Source organism: Vitis riparia, chromosome 18 (assembly GCF_004353265.1).
Source record: "Vitis riparia cultivar Riparia Gloire de Montpellier isolate 1030 chromosome 18, EGFV_Vit.rip_1.0, whole genome shotgun sequence".
NCBI lineage: Eukaryota > Viridiplantae > Streptophyta > Magnoliopsida > Vitales > Vitaceae > Vitis > Vitis riparia.
This window is the reverse complement of record NC_048448.1, coordinates 30,586,935-30,612,935: the sequence shown is the minus strand read 5'-3', so window position 1 is coordinate 30,612,935 and position 26,001 is coordinate 30,586,935. Positions and strand designations below refer to the sequence as shown.

The 26,001-nt window shown below is 34.4% G+C and overlaps 1 protein-coding gene and 1 long non-coding RNA gene across 4 annotated transcripts; both read left to right on the top strand.

Annotated features, from left to right (window-relative positions):
- Nucleotides 1-3,011: 3,011 nt before the first annotated feature.
- On the top strand, nt 3,012-9,477 carry LOC117907796 (disease resistance protein RPV1-like). Of its 3 annotated transcripts, XM_034821453.1 has the most exons (5): nt 3,012-3,598; nt 5,731-6,814; nt 6,941-7,252; nt 7,349-8,662; nt 8,729-9,477. In XM_034821453.1, exons 1-5 carry the CDS (start codon nt 3,129-3,131, stop codon nt 9,176-9,178), a joined length of 3,630 nt encoding a protein of 1,209 aa, XP_034677344.1. In that variant the 5' UTR covers nt 3,012-3,128; the 3' UTR covers nt 9,179-9,477. The 3 variants fall into 3 exon arrangements, with proteins under 3 accessions (XP_034677344.1, XP_034677343.1, XP_034677342.1); XM_034821452.1 differs by having other exon boundaries at nt 6,941-7,246; nt 7,349-9,477; XM_034821451.1 differs by having other exon boundaries at nt 7,349-9,477.
- A 5,693-nt stretch (nt 9,478-15,170) lies between these two features.
- On the top strand, nt 15,171-16,124 carry LOC117907792. The gene is made up of 3 exons (XR_004650061.1): nt 15,171-15,452; nt 15,567-15,816; nt 15,943-16,124. It is a non-coding gene; the product is annotated as an uncharacterized LOC117907792 (long non-coding RNA).
- Nucleotides 16,125-26,001: the final 9,877 nt, after the last annotated feature.

Below are 26,001 nucleotides of genomic sequence, written 5' to 3'. Positions count from 1 at the left end.
GGGAAGAGAGAGAGGAAAAGGGTGGGGTGGTTGGGGAGTAGGAAAGAGAGAGCAGCGAGGAGAGAGAAAAGAAACAAATAAAATAGATATAATAATAATAATAATAAAAAATAAATAAAAGTATTAGTAATAAAATAAAATAAAATGATATATAAAATAATAAAAATTATTAAATAATGAGTGAGTGAGTAAAAATATATATTTAATTGGAATTTAAAATTTAAGGATAAAATTAGATTCAAAATTAATATAAAATAAAAAATAAAATAAAATGATATATAAAATAATAAAAACTATTAAATGATGAGTAAGCCAAAAAAACATATGTAATTGAAATTTAAAATTTAAGGATAAATTAGATTCAAAATTAATATAAAAATAAAAAATAAAATAAAATAAAAATGGACAAATTTTGGGGTCTGCGTAATGATATAATTTTTTTTTGTTATAATTAAGATAAAGATATTTGAATATTAATATTTTTAAAAAAATAACTTATTGTATTTCCAAATTTCTAAAAATAAAAAATTTATTTATTTTTTCTTATTTATATAGTAAGATAATAATTTAAAAGCTAATGATTTAAAAGAACAAAGTAATTTAATATGTTTTGAAATATCCCAAAATCACACAATTGGTTACAATAATTAAAATTTTATAATATTTAATGATGTAATTGGTTAGTAAATTGGTCATTGGTTAATAATTTATCTCTTCTTATTTTATATATTAAAGATATGATATTTGAAAAGAAAAAATAATTTAGCATATTTCAAGATATACCTAAATAGAAAAATTGATTACAATAACAAAATATTGGTTAATGATTATTAATGTAATTAATAAATAAATTGGTAATTGGGTAATAATTATTGTTCCTAATTATGTTTAACATTATTTAGGTTAAATTTCATTTATTATGATTGATTTTTATGTAGTGCATCTTTATGTTTGTGGATTTGTTAATTAAATATGTGTTCATTGTTGAAATTAATTTATTAATTTCTTATTCTTAATTTGAGGAAGGATATCAAATCTTGCTATTTTATTTTTCAAAAAATAATTGGAAAAGTTGATTCCTTCTAAACTTCTAATTGAAGAAAAATTTATTTTGATGATTATTGGTTGATTTTAGTTTTGTTAATTGTAAATAACTAAACTTTAAAAAACGATGGTAAATTTATTTTTAATCCAAATTATATGATTTTTAACGTTACTATATTTTTTTTTAAGGACAAAATTTATGAAACTTAATTTCACAAGAAATTGAATCCTTATTAGACAAAAATATTAGTTGCATGTGGTTGAATTTTAGGTTCGGTTTTGGAATTTTATGGACATATTTTAGATTCATTTCTTAATCAAATTAAGTTATTTTTATTTATTGATTTTTCTTTTGAGTAAAAATTTAAAAGTTTTAGATTTAAATTTTCTTGATAAAAAATAACACCTATTTCAAATTAGTTTGGTTTTTAATTAACATTTTTCCTCATTTGCAATAAATTCATTTTTCTATTCAATTATATGAAAATGAAATTGAGATAATTTAATTTATTTTTGTAAGTCAATAATTATTTGAAAATTTAAAAAATGAATTTAATTTAATTTTTAATGGAAAATTGCATTTGCATGTTGTAAAATTTAGAGGTTGAAAAAACGGAAGGGAAAAAAAAATAATTAGACAAAGTTAAAACATTTCTTATTTTCCCAAGTGAAAATCAAATATCAAATAGGGCTTAGCAATTCAGCCAATTCTACAGCCATGAAAATAATCGTCTCAAAAGCCTTGTAGTTGCTGAGATGCCACCTTGCCAAAAAGAGCATCTCTCTCTCTCTCTCTCTCTTCTCTCTCTCTCTCTCTCTCTCTCTCTCTCTCTCTCTCTCTCTCTCTCTCTCTCTCTCTCGATATAAACACAAGTCTTGGTCAAAAAGAAAAAGCGTGTGGGGACCTTGTTGTCTTCTCAAAAAAGAAATAGCGTGCAGGAAGTGTTGGAACATTCAATGCTCTCTCTCTCTCTCGATATAAACACAAGTCTTGGTCAAAAAGAAAAAGCGTGTGGGGACCTTGTTGTCTTCTCAAAAACGAAATAGCGTGCAGGAAGTGTTGGAACATTCAATGCTCTCTCTCTCTCTCTCTCTCGATAAAAACACAAGTCTTGGTCAAAAAGAAAAAGCGTGTGGGGACCTTGTCTGCAAATTATTCTCTCTCTCTCTCTCATCCACACAATGGCATTACACACTTTATTTATTTATTTATTTTTTTTCGAATCATTAGCTCCGTGATCCTACATCATGTCTTTTCTTTTAGAATAATTGTTTTTTTTTTTAATTTTTATTTAAATTACAATGATCATATTCTAGAGATTCAATGCAAGTTTCAAACTTGTTCAAGTAACTTAAACCTCACTTATTCCAAGATTTTAGAATTATGGTAAAACACATCATTTTAACTTTCTAAATTATGGTCTCACGTTTTAAATATATTTGATAAAAATCACTATATGGATTTTGCTATTTGCCAATTTTATTTTAAATTTTATCATTTTTAAAAAGGACTTGGCAAATCATTGATGACAATTTAGGGAAGCTGAATTTTAAAATCATTCACAACAAACTTTTAATATGCTTTACTCCGAATCATTTTTTTTAAGTTAATTATTATTATTATTATTATTATTATTATTATTATTGTAGCTGCTGTTATAAATTAATTTATAAGTTAAAATTTTAAAATTAATATTTCTAAATGTAAACAATAAAAAATAAGAAAAATTGATAAAAGTTGATTACTAATGGTATGGGATAAAGGAATGAAAAAGCTGCAGCATTACCAGCCAGTGTTGACTTTGGTGTCCACCTTCTTTCCTGGCCATTCACCTCTCACGTACAGAAACAAAATGCACCGGCCTTTCCATGAAGTCTCGCCCTTTGTTCCAAACACAATGCATATGGCATTACCAAAATTAAAAACTAAAAAGAATAAGATAAAATAAAAAATATGAAAGTTCCTTGGAAGATTTGAGGAAGCTCCTCTGTTAAAAGGGTGGAGAGATAAAACCTTCCCACAACAACCCAAAATTTTCTGAGTGTCTTGTAATTTGAGACTAACAACCAGATTGCTCCCAAGAATGGCTTCTTCAGGCACCTCTTCTTTTCAATGGAGATGGGATGTTTTTTTGAGCTTTAGAGGGGAAGACACCCGTTTCAATTTTACGGATCATCTTTGCAGGGAGTTGATGCGGAGGGGTGTTCGCACCTTCAGAGATGATGAAGGACTTGAAAGAGGAGGAGAGATTCAACCTTCACTCTTGAAAGCTATTGAAGATTCAATGATTTCTGTGGTCGTTTTTTCGGAAAACTATGCTCATTCAAAATGGTGCTTGGATGAGCTTGATAAGATCATGCAGTGCAGCAGAGAAAAGGGCCAAAAAGTTCTACCAATTTTCTACCATGTGGATCCGTCTGATGTGCGGAAACAAACGGGAAGTTTTGGAGAAGTATTTGCAAGATACGGAAACGCCACTGAGGAGAGGGTGCCGAGATGGAGGGCGGCACTGAGCCAAGCCGGCGGTTTGGCTGGATGGAATGTGATGCATGGGTATGTTATATTACTACTCCATCTCTTCCGTTTTGAGTTGCTTTTTATTCATTGACAACTTAAGTCACAATTATGTTTGATTTTTAAGTGTTGGAAACTGAGTTTGATGAAATCGGATAAGCATGACCAAAATTAACTGAGAGTCCGTTCTTGGCATCCTCACTTCCTATATGCTTGTTTACATGTACTAAAATAATGAATTATATATATATATATATATATATATATATATATATATATTTATACAAAAATGGTAGTATTTTAGTACATGTTATAAAAATGTGATCATCTTTCTAAAGCTTAATTGATTTTTTATTAAAATTAATAATATTTTATTCAAAAAAATTTAAAAATAAATAAAGTTTAATATTTTTAATAGTTAAATATATAAAATTTTTATCACATCTATATATTTACCGTTCAATTAAGGATATAGTATTTTGGATTAGTTTTTATCTTCAATTTTTTTTTTAATTTCAAATTATCTTAAAAATGAGAAGATTCATTAAAGAATTTAAGATATTAAGTCTTGATTTATTCAAAAAAAAATTTTAAATAAATAATTTTTAATATTTTTAATATTTAAAAATGTAAAATTTTTATTACATCTATACATTTACCATTTAATTAAGGACGTAGTATTTTTTATTAGTTTTAATCTTCAGTTTTTTTTTCAAATTATCTTAAAAATGAGAAGATTCATTAAAGAATTTAAGATATTAAGTCTCGATTTATTAAAAATAAATAAAGTTTAATATTTTTAATATTTAAATATGTAAAATTTTTAGTACATCTATACATTTACCATTCAATTAAGGGCATAGTATTTTGGATTAGTTTTTATCTTTAGTTTTTTTTTTAATTTCAAATTATCTTAAAAATGAAAAGATTCATTAAAGAATTTACGATATTAAGTCCCGATTTGGATTCTATTTACCTAGCAAGAAAATTTGGAAAATATGGTTATGCGCTTAGGAGAAATAGTAAGTTATAACTTATTATGTATTAATTTTGGTTTATTATTTTTTATAGTACTTAGGTCTATTTTTGAATTCTATTAAAAATCCATTTTTCCAGCGACAAAACTCATAAAAATAAAGTTTTGTATGAGAAATATAAGAGTCAGTTTGGATAGATTTTAGATCGTGAAGTTCCACTACTAATTGTATTATGTTTTTAATTCTATATTTTTTTTAATTAATAAACTTGCTAACAAACTAAAGAAAAAATGATTCTATAGATTAGTCAAACAATAAAGTTATTTTAAACTAATTTTTGTTTATAAATTTTTTATATTAATTGAGTTATTATTTGAGTTTGAAATTATTTTTAAAAATTACTAAACTTATTTATGAATAAAAAAATATTAAATTTTGCTTGATTTGAAGTTCATTTGCTTGATAAAAAAATTAACAAAATTTGTTTTCTATATTGGTTTTAAGTTTTGTAACTTTCCAACACTAATTTTGGATTGGTTTTTGAGTTTTAATTTTTTTTTTAAATTAATAAATCATATATATCAAGTACCATTTGATTTGGAATTTATTTACCTAAAGAAATTTAAAATTTAAAATTTAAAGTAAATTCAAATAAATAAATAAATAAAGTGTAATTAAAAAGGAATCATATTTAAAAATTTTGATATTGATTGGTGGAGAGAGAATAAAAGAAGAAAGAGATCTAACAGACTTTGTTTATTTTTTTATTGTTTTCTTTTTTAAATTACTTCCCAATGCTTTTCTTTGTTTTTATAAATATGTAAAAATAACTTATATTACTTGTTCTCCAAAATTGTTTTTTATTTCATCTTATTTTTAAAGATTATTTGTAGAGAACGACCACCAAACTGACCATAATTTTTTTTAAACAGGGTTTTAATTTCAAAAATAGAAAAACGTTTAAATCATATTTAAAAAATAGAAAAGTAATTTTAAAAAAACTAAGTAGTTTCACCTGCGGCACAAATAAACTCGATTGGTATTTTTCATTTTTCTAATGGCAACTGCCAGTCTGCCACCAATAGTTTCACCTGCTTCAAAAAAAACTAAAACTAAATCATCATCAATTTTTTTTTTCTTACAATTAATTTGTAGTTCATTGGAGGTTGTTATATTGTGCTTTCCATTTGGCAGGTATGAATCTAACATCATTCATCTCATTACTCAAAACGTTTCCAATATGCTGAAGCATAAACGCTTACATGTTGATGAGAACCTCGTCGGAATGGATTCCCGTTTGGAAGAAATGAATGCACTATTAAGTATGGGGTCAAATGATGTTTGCATGATAGGAATATATGGACTTGGTGGAATAGGAAAGACCACCCTCGCCAAAGTAATATGCAACGAAATTGCTCATCAATTTGAAGATGCTATCTTTCTTTCAAATGTTCGTGAGGTAGTGGAAACCCATCGATTGCTTGAATTACAAAGACAACTTCTAGCAGATATCCTAGGGGAAAAATTTGTACGCATAAGCAACATTGATGAAGGCATTAGCTTGATAAAGAAGACGCTCTGCTCTAGAAAGGTTCTTATCATTCTCGATGATGTTTGTGATTTGGCTGACTTAGAAGCGTTGGCTGGAAACAATCAATGGTTCGGTTCAGGTAGTAGAATTGTTATAACAACCAGAGATAAACATATATTAGATGCGCATGGAGTTGATCAATTGTATGAGGTTCGGGGATTAGAATCTGAGGAAGCTTTTCAACTGTTTTGTTCCATTGCGTTCAAGAAAAACCTTCCTGAGGAAGGTTATTTGAACCTCTCCAACCGTGCAGTAAATTATGGCGGAGGAATACCGTTGGCTCTTAAAGTTTTGGGATCTAGCCTATATGGTATGACCATACCTCAATGGGAAAGTGCTCTGGATAAGCTACAAAGAAAACCGGCAGTGAAAATCCAAGAGGTACTTAGAAGAAGTTTCGATGGACTAGATCGCACAGAAAAGGAACTGTTCCTTGATGTTGCATGCTTCTTCAGAGGGGATGACGTAAATTTTGTTGCACGTATACTTGGTAGTTCTGCACCTAGCGGAATCAGAGTTCTCAATGATAGATCTCTCATCAGTATCTCAGACAACAAGATAATGATGCATGATTTGATAAAACAAATGGGTTGGGAAATCGTTCGGGAAGAATGCCCTACAAGACCTGGCCGAAGAAGTAGATTGTGGGATCCAGAGGATGTCCGTGCTGTGTTGGCACAAAATACGGTACGAGCAAGTGCCTGAACTTAATTATTTAAACTTTTATGGCATTTTCACTTTAAGAAGTTGCTTATTTATATGATTTTAAGCATTTTCTGCTTCACTTATCTCTCCCCGGTTGTGGGTTTTCAGGGGACTGAGGCAATTGAAGGGATATCCTTTGATTTGTCGGCATTAGGAGAAATACAGTTTACAACTGAAGCTTTTAACAATATGAAAGGACTTCGACTCCTCAAGGTCTTCAGGGACGAACTTTTATCAAATGATCCTAACACAGTGCACCTTCCTGAAGAATTCGAATTTCCTTCCTATGAATTAAGATATCTTCATTGGGATGGATGGAGTTTGGAATCATTGCCATCAAATTTTAAAGGTGAGAACCTGGTTGAACTCAGTTTGAAGCATAGCAGCTTAAAACACCTTTGGAAAGAGAAGAAGGTAAAGGTATGATTTATACTTATTTCTCAGTAAACTGAAAAGTTCTTCCAAGCAAATTTATTCAAGAATTGTGTTTTATTTTATTTTATTTTTATGTTACAGTGTCTTGACAATTTAAAGGTCATGGATCTCAGTCACTCTCCATACCTGGTTGAATGTCCGGACTTGTCTGTTGCACCATCTCTGGAGACACTAAATCTTGATGGTTGTACAAGTTTGCATGAGGTGAACCCATCCATTGCTAGGCTGAAAAATCTTAAAACGTTGAATTTGGGAAACTGCAAGATGCTTCACTATTTTCCCAGAATCACTGGATTGGAATCTCTTGAAGTTCTTAATCTTTCTGGGTGCTCAAGACTTAAGAAGTTTCCAGACATGGAAGCCAATATGAGGTCTTTATTGGAGCTTGATTTGGCAGCCACTCCTATCGTAAAACTTCCCTCATCGGTTGGGTATCTCCGATGGCTTGTTTTATTAAATATGAAAAGCTGCAAAGACCTTTGGGCCCTTCCTGGCAGAATTTGTGATTTGAAATCCCTCAAAACTCTCATCCTTTCTGGCTGTTCAAAACTAGAGAGTCTTCCAGAGAACATGGAAAGTATGGAACATTTGGAAAGGCTTCTTTTAGATAGAACATCTATAAGAGAGCTGCCCCATTCAATTCTTCATCTCAAAAGGCTTGTGTTACTGAATCTTAGAAAATGCAAAGACCTCAGGAGTCTTCCAAATAGCATTTGTGAGTTGAAATCTCTTGAAACCCTCATTGTTTCTGGTTGTTCAAAACTCAACAGATTGCCAGAGGACCTGGGAATGTTGCAATGCTTAACGAGTCTTCAAGCTGATGGAACTGCCATAACAAAACCACCCATCACACTTGTTCATTTGACAGACCTTAGAGAGTTATCATTTAGTGGATGCAAAGGATCAACATCTAACTTCTGGATCTCATCCCTTACATTCAGGTTACTGCATAGAGAAAATTCAGATGATATTGGTTTGCAGTTGCCTTCTTTGTCAGGTCTACGCTTCATAGAAAATTTAGATCTAAGTGACTGCAATTTAATGGAAGGAACAATCGATAACAAGCTTTGCCACTTGGACCGTCTGGAAGTATTAAACCTCAGCAGAAACCAATTCGTTAGCATACCTGCAGACATCAGTAGACTTTCTAATCTGAGAGTTCTTTTGGTGAGGCAGTGTCAGCGACTTCAAAAAATTCCGAAGCTTCCACCAAGCATAAAATTATTAGATGCCTGTGATTGCCCCTCCCTGAAGTCTTTACCGATTCCATCTCCGATGATAATCCCACAACACCAGTTGGTTTCCACTTGGCTTTGTCCTGTAAAATTCATGCTATGGAATTGCTCCGGACTATATCCGGATGATGAGGCAATGGTATTAGAGAGACTTCATCAGGTCTCTTTCTCTCTCTCTCTCTCTCAATGGTATTATTATATTAACATTATAAAATGCATGGTGCAGAAACTTTTTCCAGAAATAGGATACAGTATTTTGATTCCTGGAAGTAGGATTCCAAAGTGGGCCTGGCATGAGAATATGGGAGCTTCAGTTTCAGCAACCCTGCCTCCAGATTGGCTTGACTATAACTTATTGGGGATTGCTCTATGTGGCGTGTTTGCACTTGAGGCGGGCGAAACTATTCAGCGGCTTGGTGGGATTTGCTGTAATTTTGAATGCAGTGAAGGACCTTATTTTAGTCATTCCATCTCTTGGACACACAGTGGAGACAGAGTTGTTGAGACGGACCACGTGTGGATGGTGTATCTACCTCGCACTCAATTTGTGAAATCAAAGTCTACCCATGCCAGTGTGTTCAAGCACATCAAGGCTTCTTTTAGTCTATCAGGGGCATCCCATGAGGTGAAAAAAATGTGCGATCTGTCTTATATAGGCCCCAAATACAAGTGGTAACAAAAGAAAATTCCTCCCAGCCCCAAATACCGACATTGATTTTAGGGATATTCATGTATTAAAAAAAAGAGAGAGAGAGAGAGAGAGAGGAGTAAAAGAAGATCAATAGTTTTGGTCCCTTTAATTGCCCATTATCTTTAACTTCTTATGGTCTCTCTGAATTATAACAAATTGAAAAGGGAAAATTGAGAGAGAGAGAGGTCCCTTGAGAACTTTGATCCAAAGAGTTAGAAGGAAGAAAATTTTAGTATTTACTATGTTATACAATTGAAAGGTATGGATTAATTCTTTTAAGAGAACTTCGATTCAAATAATTAGAAGAAAATTTTAGTATTTACTATGTTCTACAATTGAAAGATGTGGATTAATTCTTTTAAGAGAACTTCGATTCATAGAATTTTAGTATTTACTGTGTTCTACAATTTAAAGGTATGAATTAATTCTTTTAAGAATTTTAGTGATTCCTTCAAGATAGGAGTTAATAATGCAATGAGTTATTTTATAATTCCCTATTTGTTATCATATGTTTTTTAAGGTATCAAAATATTTGAATTCCCTAAAATAGTTTTAAGTGATATTTTCTTATGCATACTTATTTGTTTGTTGGTTCATAAAATAAATGGGGAATATCATATTTGTTTGATTATTATGCAAAAGAATTTTATCCTTTTCAATTAATTAAAGTAATTATGAAAATGTGGACCCCATATTTCGGCTCACGAGGGCAAGCTCAATTTTAATTTGAAAATGATTTTATTTATTAAAATAATGACTTGGAGTCGCCACTTATTTTTGTTTTATTTTTTAAAGGGTAAACAAAATAAGAAAGAAAACCCTAAATGTGACTCCTTATTTGGAAAAGGTGATCTGCGAAAAATCGGATCGGGTTCGGGAGTCAGGTTACTTATCGGGAAGGTACGGTAAATACCGTAGCACCCCTCTAAGTCCTTAAAATGGGTCTCTACTAATAAAATGAAGCTGACATGGCAATTGATGAGGAAATCAATGAATACCCGGGATTATCATGCACATATGAGAATCAAAATATGCATAGAGAATAACTAGAGTGAAAGTAGGTGCGTACCTGGGCAATGAGCCACCATGCGCTAGCAAGAGAGAGATTAGTGCATAATTAAGAAATAGCAGCATGCATGTCATAGAGTAGAATAAGATCAATCATGTATGACAATTAAATTAATCAATCAGATCAATCAATAGCTCATAAGATCATGTATGTGGGGCCCCCACCAAAGCCCGTTTATTTTGCATGGACTAATTCCGATAACTCCATTGTTCGGAATTACAGAATTTGATTCCTTGCTTACTTCAAAACATTTTAAAAACAGAGGAAGTATGAAAATTGCTTGCCAGAAACGAAAGTGGCAACAAGGCTTTATTAAAAATGTGATTTTGGAACCTAAAGAAACTTTGAGGATGAAATATGAGGCAAGCGGGACTATTTGAATGCCAGGATTTAAAATAATTTACAAAATGGGATTCCGGACGTGAGATATCCGGAGAAGGTGGAACGTCGGCGGGGAAGAATTCCGGATGCGAGATGTCCGGATGGAATGGCGGCGGGGGAGAATTCCGGATGTGAGACACCCGGGGGAATGGCGGCGCAGAAGGATTCCGGGAGTGAGACACCCGGATGAAATGGTGGTAGAGAGGAATTCCGGGAGTGAGACGCTCGGATAAGATAGAACGTTGCTATGACTAGCATGAAGGATAGGTATGGGTTGTATAGATATGGAGGCTTGGGTGACTGGTTTTAATGGGTATGCGAAAGAGTGAAGGATAGTACGCACCCGGGAGACTCCATGTAAGCGGGGAAGTAGGATGGAGAATGAATGAGAGGAAAATGGGGTGTGGTGGAGGATGCTTGGTTCCTGCAAGCTTGAGTGAGGAAATGGGCATGACGACCTAGAGAGGGAGGTGGATAGTTGAACGATGGGTATGGGCATATTGGATGAAACGATGAATAATAAACGAAAGTGGGTACGGAGATGCTGATGAGGGGAGCTTTGCTGCCATGACAACTACTCCAGATTTTCTAGGATCTCTTTTGAGCAGGGATGAGAAAATGGATGCGTACCATGGACGGATATCAAGAAACAGGGGAAGTAGAGAAACAGAGTGTGAAAGAAGACGAATAAATAAAGAAAAATCTCAGAAAATGCATTTCATGAATCATCCATGAATCTTCTGAGCAGGTGGGTAAACCATATCAAATGCAACCACCCTCATGAATCTCAAGCATTTCATAATCACAGTAGGATCAGAGCGAGTTAAAATGAACAATGGCAAACACAAATGCAGGGTCATACTGCAACAAGCAGACTGGTGGCCTTCATTATCCACCCCAAACAGATCAATGAGTATTCAAATATTCACAAGAGATGTAAAAGAGTGATAATCATACCTGAAAGCCTCTTCTCCAACTAAGCGTCTCTGGCTAAACTCTCCTTCCTCCCCTCTTTCCCGAGCTTCTCCTTTTTCTCAAAAATCCTCCCAGAGTCTTCCCCCTCTTCAAAAAGAATCCCCTTTCCTTTTTCTTTCCACCATCAAAAAAAGCTCTTCCCTTCTCTCTACAGCTCCTCCAATATCTCCTGTCGGATTTGCTTTCTTTTTCTCGACAAAACCTGCTCTCGTTTTTCGGATTTGCCTTCCCCACAATCTCTGTCGCAGCCACCTTTTTTCGCCACTCCTTCTGCAGCCACCTTTCTGTCCCACTCCTTCTGCAGAAAGTTCTTCCACGTGTCAAAGTCCTACTGCAGCTTCAAAAAGTGAGGTTGATTCCTTATGGCCACTAGGGATATGACGCGTGGCCCGCTGGGATAGTGGCACCTGGCTAAAAATGTGATATGCAAAAACAAATAGAGAAAAAGGGACCCATGCCTAAATGGGGTCTACAGAAAACTTTGGATATCAATGGCCCGGGACAATAAGGGTTAAGTTATTGACCTTTATTACTCTTGGTTGGGATAATGATGTAGTCCAACCCTAGCCAATAAGGGTGTTATTAGTATTTGGTATACCATTAATTGGAAACCATCCATCCATCGGGAAGAGGAATAATTTGAGGTTAGTCACTTAGATCAAGTCCAACTATTTGGGCATTGTGATGTTATGAGGAACTAGAATAAAATGTTTGTTTATAAAACTTTTTTGAATATGAATTAATTATGCAAAGTATACTTATTGGTTCTATCTTCAAATTGAAATTGTTGAATTTTCTAAAGAAATTGAATTTTATTATTGAATTAAATGAGTTCACCTATAAATTAATTTACGTAAAAGAATTCATATCTCTTGAATTATTTTTCTTTATTGAGTTGTTGAGTTTATCCTTCTCTATTATTCTAGGGTGTTTTTATTAAAAACTGCTTTAAATTTTATTTTATTTAAGATTCTTAACTTAAATTCAATTATGATTTCTAGAATTTTTATACAACTGTTTAATTTTTAATTTTTATTTTTTTTTGTAGTTTTGGATTTGTTAATTAATCACACTCATATGTTGGGTTCTATGGGTTTATATGTGAAATGACTGAGGCCTCCATAGCCTTCGGGTTCGGGTGTCATATTATTAGCTATGTTGTTTAAGTTGAGACCCATTCTAAAAAATTTGTCATGCTTTTTGCTTACCCTTCCTATCTTTTCTTGAATTTGATTTATATCCTCTAACATCCCACTTATGCCCTCTAACCATCTTTGAGAAGTCCCTTGTAACAAAAATGAATGACTAATAATTTTTTTAAAAGAGTAATATTTTTTAAATAGAATAAAATAATGATAACTTGTGTAAAAGATGAGTACTAAATAATAAAAACATAAAATATATTTCTTCATTAAAAAAAAATATATATTACTTTACTAAATATTATAAAATATGGATAAGCTATGAGTAATAATATAACAATTAATAATATTTTATTTAGAGAAGACGAAAAGAAGTGCAATTTGTTTTTTGTAAATATGAAAATAAACTATGGTTTTTTTTTTTTTTTTTGCTTATATGCACATATATATACCAACTTATTACTGTTAGGGCATTTTGGATGCATTTAGTTAAGGGATTTTTTCATCAATGGAATTAATTTTGTAAATCTAAATTATTTTTTAAATTAGTGGACTCGTTCACAAATCTAAAACATTAAATTTCAATTGATTTTGAGTTCATTCTAATGATTAAAATTAAAAAAAAAAAACATATATAGTTATACATAAGGAGAAATATGCATAGATATTGTGGATAAACTTTGATTTGTAAATTTCTAATTTTAATTAAATCAAAATTATTTTAAAAAATTATTAGACTCATTAAACAATGCAACAAATCGATTCATTTTATTTAGAGTCTATTTGTTAGCTAAGAAAATATGGACAAATTCATTGAAAATTAGGTAAAAATAAATGCACATAGGGTTCAATCATCGTTAACATCAAGTTTAAAATTACTAGACTTAATGTTGAATTTCAAACATCAAGTTTCACATGATCTAGAGGCTTTTCATTTGAGAAAATTTGGAAAACATCATCGTTAGAGTAGAGGTGGATAGTCATTGTAGACCAATTTTAGTCTAGGAAATCCTATGGTATTCATTGACTCAATATTTTTGGTTCTAATAATTTTTTAAAAATTAATAATCTTATAAAAGAACCCAACAGATTTAGTCTAACTCATTTTATTTATAATCTGAATCCTAAGTGAGAAAATTCGAAAAAAAATAAAAATGAATCCATTGAGTTATAATTAGGTTTCAATAGTTAAAGTAATACATGTCTCAACATAGGATGCTACAGGATAGTACATACATGTACAAAGAATAGTAGAGAATTAGTTTTTTTTAATTATATTTAAACTTTCATTGAATGTCAAGTGTATTTTTTTTGGTGTTTACTTGCACTAAGCTTCCTATGAATTTTTTCTAATTTCTCCAATTTTTTATTAGGTGAACATACTCCAAAGAAGAGATCTGATCCACTGAATTTGATGACAAGTCAAGTAATTTTTTAAAGTAATCTGAAACTAAAAATGAAGTTAATTAATATGAAAATTCTTGACATAAATTGATCTAGAGTATCGATATTTGTTTTTTCTTTACACTAAAAGTAAGTTCTCGGTAAATACACTTGTCAAAAAGTTTAGTAACTTTTAAAAATATTTTGGAACTAAAAAAATATATCCAATTGATACTAGAATTTCTCTCATTAAGTAATTAGGAAATAAATGTATACTTGTAATTTAAAACCTTAGGTTATTTACATATTTAAAATAATTGAATTGTGCTTGTTTTTGTATTATATTTTAAACACAATATTATTAATATTACCATTTTTTTTAAAAAAGAAAAGAATTGCTAATGCACATGGTAACTAAAAAATATGCATCACTAACCAGAAAGCATAAAGCAAAACTAGGGAGAGGGAAAAAGAAAAAGAACTCTTATCAATTACATTCAGAACATATATCCATAAAATTAACTCTTAACAAAGAACATAAATCCACACCTTCATGATACCCCCAGCAAAGCAATGTACAAAAACTGAACCCTCTTTCCTACTCTTATTAATGAAAGAGATATTTTGGGAATTGCCCATTTCCATTTCTTGGCTAACTATTGTTACAATGCATGTTGCACAATTGAAATTGAAAAGGAATGAATTAGTAATACTTCAATAACTAAATTGGTTAGTATCAAAATTACATGCAGAGTGTTGGAGATGAGTTGTCTTTGGTCAAATTTTTGAAGGACAGATTTATTGGAAGAGATGAAACAAACTGACCAAGTTGCCTTACATACCACAATCCTCTCTCTCCAGACACCAGTATTTAGGGGCTTCTGTTCCTTGTATTGCTTTTTTCTTAAACACTCTCCATCTTTCAAGTTTACAGCTTTTAGTTCTATGGCTTCCCTGCTTTTTCTCTCTGCCTTCTGTTGCCAAACTTACAGCTTTTCTTTAAGCTTTTCCTTCTAGGTCTTTGGAATCTACTTTCTGTTTGTATTTTCCCAGCCTTCTCAGTTGGGTGTCCTGAATTTAGAAAATTTGGGCAGTTTGTTTGGCATCCATTTGAAATATAGAGGTCCAGGGATTTAGGTGTAGGGATTGAGGTAGTGGAGGTTCATAGCTTTTTAATCAGAGCGGTGTTTGAGAAACTGAGATTTTAAATGGACTTTCCAAGAAAGGAAAACATTGCTGGACTTGATATGGAAGATTATCAGGTGATTTTGACCCACGGGATTTCGATTTCATCCCAGGGAGTTGCCTGGTAAGTCCTACAAACAAATTTTCTATGTTTTTTTCTCTGTTTCTGTTCACTCATGAGTCTGATTTTGAATTTGTTTGGTGTTGTTTCCTTTGTCATATGATTTTATGGATGAAGGGAAAGCGAAAATGGGAAAAAAAAAAAAAAAAAAAGGAGTGGTATTTTTCTGTCAGAGACCGGAAATACCCAACTGGTCTAAGGACCAATAGGGCTACTGATGCTGGCTACTGGAAAACCATAGGGAATGACAAGGAGATTTTCAGAGGAAAATCTCTGGTTGGAATGAGGACAACTCTTGTGTTCTACGAGGGGAGAGCTCCAAAGGGAGATAAAACCAATTGGGTCATGCAGGAATACAGATTAGAAGGTAAATTCTCTCTCCATAACCTCCATAAAAAAGAAAGGTATTCCTTTTTCACTCAGATTTCCCCTGTTTTCCTCTGTTTTTGGCTATGCCTGATCTCTATTAGTTTCTCTTTTAATTTTATTGCAGGAATGAATGGATGATTTGCAGGGTATTCCAGAAACCAAGAAGAGATAATTGATTTCTTTGACAATCCTCTCCTTGCCATTTCCTCCAACCCTTCTGATATTTTCCCAAACTCCTACTTATCTCAAATATGTTAGATTCAGTTGGTGTTTAGCTCATATTGTTTTCCATTTTCCTACATTAAATTCCTGTTGATGCAATTTCGTATACAACTTCAAGAGAAAAAACCAAGAAAAATAGTACTTGTCATCTCATTATATATATATATTGTATTAAACTATAATTTATACTCAACTAACTCCCTGCCTTGTAGGTCATCGTATCTTTGTTGAATTATAATTTTAATATCACATTTAAAACATTGAAATCATTTTTATTTCTATTGATGTAATTGCATACCAAACATCTATGTAGAATAAACTTTTGTCAATATCTTGGTATTGTCTACCTGGAAAGAGAATCATGTCAATATTTTGGTAATGCTTTTTCTTATGGGCAAATAGGTGAGAGATAAAATCAGAAGATGCTTAACAGAAAAGGAGGCAAACCAAGCACACAAGAAGTATGTAAGGTGTCTAGAGGCCAAAATAAGAAAGGAAGAAAGCAAAATTCACTGTTGAACCACCAACACTATATAAAATCAAGGAAAGGTTTGGAAACTCTATGATTCACTAGGCCCTACCATTAATGCTTTGAAAAGGATCTCTCATTTTTTTATCAGATTCAAAAGGATCTTCCATTGCTAGAGGCAAGCATTCAACACCTTAGGTTCTCCTATCATGCTTATTCAAAATTGTCCAAAACAAACATCAAAAGGGTTGATCTCCTAGTCAATTTGCACATATTACCCATGAAGCCAATATGCCAACTGCACAATAAAACTCTGGGTAAAGAGAATGTCAAGGAGAACAAACTAGAGGCCCACCTACAATGGATGAGAAAAGGCTTAGTCAATTCTCTGTCTTATCTACAAAGGCAATACCCATTAACCAAACTTCATCCTCTTTTTCAGAAGTTAATTTGTTAAGAGAATCCTTTTTCATGTAGCCTCCCAAACAGAAAAGCTCACCTTAGATGGCACCATTGATATCCAAATATCTTTAGCAAGTTAGAGATGACTCCACAACAAGGTCTTGTAGTATGATTTTACCAATATTAATCCTTTATTAGAGACCAACTAAATCAGTTTATCCTCTAAACCACCTACTTCCTTGAAAGGAATCAACAAATGCTGCAAGGACTCCACCATAATCAATTTTGATCTAAAACCTTTTCTGAGACTAGGATTTCATCCTCCATCTGAATATCTACCAGCCATCTTTGTGAAACTACATCTTACAAGAATGAGAATCTATCTCTTAAAGGGCCCTCCCCAATCCAAGTGCTGACACATAATCTAGTCCAAACATTGTGAACTCCTCAATGAGAACTCCAATTACCTCTTCCTAGTGGCCCTCCACAAACTTGATCTGTAGTTCTCTTTGCTTACTGTTAAGGTCAATCTCCCTTACAATTCCCCTTACCTTTCTCAGTATTATCTTTCTCCATAAAGCTGTGAACATCCATGATGACTTCCTTGACGAAGCCTTATTGAGCATCTCAAAACGTCTAAAAGAGGTCTAAGCCTCTTCCAATTACAACAATCTAGTGGCTCTAATTAGGAGTTTAGGTATAGTGACTCAATCTTCCTACTGCTTAGGCAATGTCAGGTATGATACAATTTTGTTAGGTATATTAGGCTCCCAATGATTTGGACATACTTAGTTTGGGCAACACTATGTTCTCTATTTTTCTTCAATTGTGAGCTATGATCATAAGGATTTGACACTAGTTTACAATCAAAGTGTTCAAACTTCCATAAGATCTTCTCAACAATTTGCACAGCTTGGCCGTTTCCCTTTTTGGACACAGCCTTCTCATCATTACAAGCCAAACAGTTTCCCAAACTCAATGGAGCAAACACAGTGAAAATCAAAGAAGAATAAATATTGCTAAAAAAACATACCAAAATGAGAAACCCAAAGGATCATTATGCAAAGCCTCGTTTCATGAACGAGCTGTAAGCTGGTGGGATGAACAGGGAAGTCCACAATATAATTATTAGACATCCAACCCAAAGAAGAATTCAGCCAGGGGAAAAGAACAAGAGTATCAAAGAGAAACAAAACAGAGCATTATATGCAAATAACCATGTTCAGCCAAAACAATCCCATGGCCCTTGGCGTCCATAGCAAACAACAAAACAATGCTCATCAATTATCAGAGAAGGAAGTAAAACTTCAAGAAATGGAAACGTACTAAGCTCAAGGTGGATTTATCTGGTTATCCTCAGCACAACTTTCCTCTGCTTTTCTTTCTTCACCAGCGAGGTTTCTCTCCCAAGCTAGTTTCACTCTCTGATCTTCCTCAAATAGCTCTCAAGATCTCCCTCTACCCGGCTGAAAGTATCTCTCTCTGATCTCTCAAATTTCTCTCCTCCTCTCTCTGCAAAAACTCCAAACTCCAAAATCAATAAAACCAGCGAGCCAACTAAACCATCCTCCTCTGATCTTCTTCTGTTGTTCCTCATTTCTTCCTCTAGAAATCAGAATCCTTCTTTTCTCCTCCCTGCACCTCTCTAAAAACAGCTTCGCCATCTCTTCTCCTACTCTCGTTTTTCTTCTCCTTTCAAGAATGGCTCTCTGACAGCCTGCTCACTCTCACTGTTTCACAGCTTTTTCTCAGCTAAGCTATGCTCTCTAAATCTCGCTGTAACCTTTCACCAAAACCATGCTCTCTCTACTCAGCTCCCCTTCCCTCAAGTTTCAGAATATTCCCCCCAAAAAAAAAATCTCCAAAACCAGCACCAAAAAGCACCACCACCTCTGCCAGATACGCTCCCCTCCCTAACAGAAACGCTCCTACAGAATATGCTCTCCATACGTGTCTCACTCTCATTCGCTCCTCAATTCCACTACCTGATTCTCTGACCACCAACCACGAGGTGACACGTGGCTCCTTGAGAGCCCTCCACCTGCAAAGAAAAATGTTTTGTAGAGATGCCAAAGAGTGAGCCTCGATGGGGGTCTACACATTGATTCAAGTTCAAAACACAATTCATAATGTAATAAATATGTACTAGAATCAACTATTCCAATTAATTAAAAAAATAAAAAATCGTAAGATTTGATATCTTCCTCAAATTAAGAACAAGAAATTAATAAATTAATTTCAACAATTGAACACATATTTTATTAACAAAAATCAATAAGTAATAAATGAAATTTAACTTAAAAAGATTTAAAATTTTTTTAGCAATGACACCTAATTAGGAACAATAATTGTTACCTAATTACCAATTGTTTTTATTAATTACATTACTAATCATTAACCAACATTTTGTTATTGTAATCAATTTTACTATTTTGGTATGTCTTGAAATATGTTAAATTATTATTTTTTTCAAATTATTAATTTTCATTAAACCTATTTTTTTTAATTCCTTTATTTTCTAACACTTAGACAAGGTCTTTAGGTAAATTATTAAGCCAATTTTGAAACATTTTGCCTAAGGTACATTAGTTAAAAACTCGGGTTTTAATGAAATTGAAATTTTAAAGAATAAACCGAGTTTTCAAAAATGCATGAAACGTGTGAAAATCCTAAGTGTACTCATGCATTCATCTTATATTAGTTTCCTATGATCACAGGTCTTCCAAGCGTCTCGATTTTGTATCCATTTGGTCCTTTGATGAATTTTCAAGTTTATACCTGAGATTCTTAAATATTTAAACCAATTAGTCACTTAACCATGGTTTGTTATCATCAAAACCCGATTAGGAGAACCCTTGGGCTAACAGTAATTAATTGTGTGATTTTAGGATATTTCAAAACATATTAAATTACTTTGTTCTTTTAAATTAATAGCTTTCAAATTATTATCTTCATTATATAAATAAGAAAAATAAATAAATTTTGGTAATGACTTTCAAAACATAAAATTTGTTGAGATATTATGAATGCTTTCCTTATATCATTCTTTCCTTATATCATTTAGTGTTGAGATATTAGGAATGTTTAGATATTAGGAAAGTTGAGATATTATGAATATTGAGATATTAGGAATATTGATATACTAGAAATATTGAGATATTAGGAATATTGAGATATTAGGAAAGTTGAGATATTAGGATATTAGTTATTATTTCCTTGTATCATTCTTTCCCATTCTTAGAATGGTGATTACCCTCTATATTTACTCTGTACATGAACGAATGAAAATCTGAATGAAAAAAACTATTATTTATCAATTTGAAGATGGTATCAGAGCCATGGAACTGAAATCCTGGATATTTTGTCGCTATGGTAGTCTGACAGCGATCAACCATCCTAAGACAAGCTCTAATATTGATAAGTCAACCTTCAAATGCACTCACTGCAATAAGACTGGTCCCACCAGTCTGGATATCCCACAATTTCAAAGCAACGACTCTTGGTATGACCAGGAAAATAATAAGGAATCGAGGGTTTGAACCATGGACCTTTAGATCATGTTTAGGCTATCAACACTTTGTTATTAATTATAATAATCATGATCAACGGAAGAAGGATTCCAAGAAAACCTCGACTGCAACTGTTGCCGAAATAAAAACAGAGGCTAATGTTGCTGAGAAAGCCTCTGCATTGGTAGCCGCTACTGATCATGGTGGTAAGTTTTTAAATACTTTTACACCTGTTATTAATAGTGCATGGATAATTGATTCTGGTGCTACAGATCATATGACTTTTGATTCTAGACAGGTTTCACCCCTTAGACCTTCCTTACAAAAAATTGTTTCCACAGCCAATGGTAACACAACCCCAGTCATTGGGGAAGGATCCTTAACTCTTACTGATACTTTGAATTTGGATTCTGTTTTAGTTGTTCCATCTTTAGATTACAATCTTTTGTCAGTTTCTCAAATCACTGCAGCCTTATCTTGTATTGTCATTTTTTGGCCTGAATTTTGTGTGATTAAGGACATCCAAACAAGACAGACGATTGGTTGTGGTATTAAACGGGGAAAACTCTATTACTTGGACTTGCGTCAAAGGATTCAAATAAGTTGCAACAAGCCTTGATGGCAGATGGATCTGAGGGGGAGAAGAAAAAGTCTGAAATTTGGTTATAGCATCGACGTCTGGGACATGCTTCCTTTGGTTATTTAAAAAAATTGTTTCCTAGTTTGTTTGCAAAGAGTGATATTTCTGGTTTCCGTTGTGATATTTGTGAATTGGCTAAAAGCCATCGTGCTTCGTTTCCGTTAATTTTGAATAAAAGTCAATTTCCTTTTATGGTTATACATTCTGATGTTTGGGGTCCATCCAAAGTCCCAACTTTGAGTGGCTCACGTTGGTTTGTTACTTTTATTGATGATTGTACCAGAATGACATGGTTATGCTTGATGAAGACCAAAGATGAAGTGAACTTGTTGTTTCAAAAATTTCATAAAATGATTGAAACTCAGTACAATGCAAAGGTTCGGGTTCTGCGTAGTGATAATGGTGGAGAATATCAAAGTTCTGATCTTCAAAAGTATTTGGAAGGACATGGCATCATTCATCAGACTACTTGTTCCAATACACCCCAGCAAAATGGAGTCGCTGAACGAAAAAATCGACACTTGTTAGAGGTTGTTCGTGCTTCCTTGATAGCAGCAAAAACACCGATATCTTATTAGGGAGAAGCAATCACATCTGCCGCATACTTGATCAATCGGGTACCTTCTAGCTCAATTAACTTTCAAACACCTCTCCAAGCTCTTACTAATGTCGTAGTTGCCCCAACTGTCCCAAATCTACCTCCTCGTATTTTTGGTTGCATGGCATTTGTGCATCTACACAAGCACCAACGCACCAAGTTAACTTCCCATGCATTGCAATGTGTGTTTGTTGGATATGTACTGCACAAAAAGGGATATCGATGTTACCATCCTCCAACTTGACAAATGTATATTACAATGGATGTGGTGTTTCATGAAGATTCAATGTATTTTTCATTTGAGTCTGAACTTCAGGGGGAGTACCATAAGGAAATTCAGACTCTCGATTATGATTATCATATCTCTGAGGAAGATGAATCTGGACAATTTGAACTAATAAACCAGGAAGTGGGTGAGTTGGATATGAGTGGTCAACAATTTGGATCTGAAGATGTCTTCATTGAAATACCAAACCAATCGTCGTCTGTTGAGGGTGTTCTTAATTTGGAACCTGATCCATTCATGAAACGGTTACCACATCGTCATAATAGAGGTATTCCTAAACCCACATATGAACCTGAATTGTCTACTAAAGTCAAATATCCCATGAGCAACTATGTGTCTACCCATCGTTTGTCTGAATCAAATAAGTCATTTGTAAATCAATTATCTACTGTAGCTATTCCTAACAGTGTGCAGGAAGCCTTAGCTGATCCAAAGTGGAAAGCAGCCATGAATGAAGAGATGAAATCATTGCAGAAGAATGAAACATGGGAACTCGTAGAATGTCCACCAGGAAAGAAGCCAGTTGGGTGTCGTTGGATCTATACTGTGAAGTACAAGGCAGATGGTAGTATTGAACGATTTAAAGCAAGACTGGTAGCAAAAGGGTACACTCAAACTTATGGAATTGACTACACAGAGACATTTGCACCTGTAGCTAAGATCAACACAATTCGAGTATTACTGTCTTTAGCTGCAAACCTAGATTAGCCATTACAACAATTCGATGTGAAAAATGCATTTCTGCATGGCGAGTTATCTGAAAAGTATATATGGATCTTCCACCAGGATGCATGGTGTCAGAAAAGCAATGTCAGAAGGTGTGCAAATTGAAGAAGTCATTGTATGGGTTGAAGCAATCCTCGAGAGCATGGTTTGGAAGGTTCACAAAGTCAATGAGAGCTTTTGGCTATCGTCAAAGTAATTCAGATCACACTTTATTCCTAAAAAAGCAACATGGTAAGATTACGGCACTCATCGTATATGTGGATGACATGGTAGTTACAGGAAATGATCCTGAAGAAAGAAAAGCTCTGCAAAATTATCTATCTAGAGAATTCGAAATGAAAGATCTAGGTCCTCTAAAATACTTTCTTGGGATTGAAGTTTCTCGATCAAGTGAAGGAATTTTTCTGTCTCAAAGAAAGTATGCCTTAGATCTTTTACAGGAGACTGGAATGTCAGGATGTCAACCTGTTAATACACCAATAGAAGAAGGTCTGAAATTGTGTGTTGAGCCTAATCAAGTATCAACCGATAAGGAAAGATACCAGAGACTTGTGGGGAGATTAATGTACTTAGCTCATACAAGACCAGATCTTGCTTATGCATTGAGTGTAGTGAGTCAATACATGCATAATCCTGGAGAGCAACATATGAATGCAGTCATGCGTATTTTGAGGTATTTGAAGAATGCTCCTAGGAAGGGAATTTTGTTCGCTAAAAATGTTGATCATCAGAGTATATGTAGACCCCCATTTGGGGCTTTTTCTTTTTGTATTTCTGCAGGTTACTCTTTTTGACAGGTGTAAGGCTCTTAAGATGACAAGTGGAGAGCTCTCTATGAGCCAAATGCTGCCTCCTGGTTGGTCGTTGTGGAATCAGATATTGCTTTTTTGAGGAGCTATCAAGAGGCGACACCTGGAGGGGAGCTGGAGGGGAGTGCCTTTTTCTGTTGGAGGAGGAGCGTATCTACAGGGGGGTGGCTGGCAGCTGAACAAGGGCAGAGGGTGCTTTTGGTTGCTGTTTTCTGGCAGAGAGAAAGAAGCCAGCTGGAGGTGAGGGAAGGACGGTGGTTGCTTTTCAGAGGGTGCTTTTTCAGTTGGGGAGGGGGGAGATATTTTGGGGTTTTTTTTTTTTCAGGAAGAGAACGGGAGAGGAGTTGGATGGGAGAGGGAGAGATTTTTCTGGAGAGGATTCCGGGAGCCTAGGCTGCTACGGAGAGGAGTTTTGGTGCCAAGGACGGGAGCAGACTGGTTTTGTGGGTGAGCTTGAGAGAGAACCAGAGAGCTTGGGAGAAAAAGCAAGCGAGGTATGGCTGCCATGGATCATTCATTTTTTTTATCAGTATAAAGCTTCATTCCTTTTTCTTGATATTGTCCATGACTTATTTGACTATACGTTCTATCTTACGGTTCTTGCTTGGTTCTCGGTTTTCTTGGTGGCTATCTTGCCTATTTTTCTTGTGATGATTTGAGAAGGACATTGCTCTGTTTTAGTTTTCGTTATGCCTCATATAGGAGTTTTTGTTTTGTTCTTATCTCCTTAAGATGTATTCCAGCTCACTCACCAACAACCCAGCTTGTTGATCTAAACATGAAACATGGCTTTGGTTGTTCTATTTGTTTCCTTGGTTTGTGCTCTGTTTTGCTTTGCCATTCCCCTGTTCTTGGCATCCTACCTTGTTGTATATCAGCTTGTGCATCCCTCTCTGAGGGAACCAGGTAAGGCCATCACAATACATAGCTCGTGAGTGTTGAGGATGAATAAGGCTCCTCCAGGTGGTTTGGGTTCGCACAGTGATCTCGAATGGGAACGATTTCTGGGTGTATTCGGAATGGTTATATGGATGAGGCTCTGTCTTTGTTTCCTGTGATGTCTCCTGAAGTTGTAATGCTTGGGACCAATTTCCCGATGTGTGCCGCTTCTCATTTCAGACTGCACTCCTCCTCAGTAAATATGCTCGCTGGAATTGCATGAGAAAGCATGTTTTATGGAAAGAATCCATAGAAGATTAAAATACGTGAGGGAAAAGCGTTACAGCCGCTGGGTCTTGTTGGAATCTATTCGGCATTTGGATTGTTCTTGAAGATTGAAGGCCGCTTGACATGGAATTCTGAGACCGGGAGAAAAACCATGGTCGGAGGAGCGGCAGTGTGTATGGTACCTCAGATTTACATTCAGAGGCCATCCCACTTACTAATTCATTGAACTCCTTTCTAGAATGCGCAAAGCTTAAAGACAAGTGTGGGGTTCTTATTGAGAGCATGAAATTGATCGTGCAAGGATTAGAAAACTGAAATGACATGCCTGAACCTTGCCCATATTAGCATTGTGAGGAGCTGCTGAATAAATCTGACCTTCTCTACCAGTCACACCAGAGGCTTTTATAGAGTAGCCATTTCTTTTTAATTCCATGCGGACGTCATCCTATTTTTATGCTACAGTGTGCATGGTGGTTCCGTGCATGGTTTTCTTCAAGAATGCAAGTGGCTTGCTGCGTGCATGGCTGACCTTCATTCCAATATCCCTTAATCCGCTCCATCACCATACCCATTTTCACTCTTCCCATATCACTAATCACACGCCTATGTCTTCTCATCACCTTTCAAACCTCACACCACATACCCAAAACTGCTTGAACCCATCCCCCTTTAATCCACACCTCTATCCAGCTTACCCATATTCACATACCGCCCGAACCTGTCACACTCACCATCCTCCATCTAACCACACCACTAAGCCCATTTCTCTCTCTATATCTTTTCTAATACCCATTAAACCCACCTCCAAGCCATGATGTGCTGCACCAAGTCTTCAAAAGAGCCCAGATCAGTTCAGCTTACACTTACCTGATGGAAGCTTAAAGCACAGTCCAGGTGTCGATGTGGAAATGGTTCTAAAGGGAGATAATGACCTTATGAACTCTGCTCCTCCACACGGGAAATCCTGTGAGCCTTCCTATGATGTCCTATACAGAGTTTAAGGAACTATGGAAATTAGCAATCCTGACCATTCCTTGACATGGAAATCATTGCCAAACTCACTGGAATTCGCCCGGGCTGCTGCAAAGCAAGCAAAGTTGTCCTTGAACGACGCCGGCGGCTTGCCGCCGGCGGCGAAGCGCCTCTGCCATCACCGGAATCTTGAGGAACTTGCTTCTCAAAACTCTCCTTTGTTCCTAATATTCAGCCATGAGAAGGAGGGAGATAATATTGACTCGATGGGTCTGGGGTTCTCAAGTTCTTCAGCGCAGTAGAGGGCGTGCTCTGGGAGTCATGTTTCAAGACTCTAATGTGTTTTTGTTGTTGGTGGAGTAATGACCCTCTAAGGGCAATGA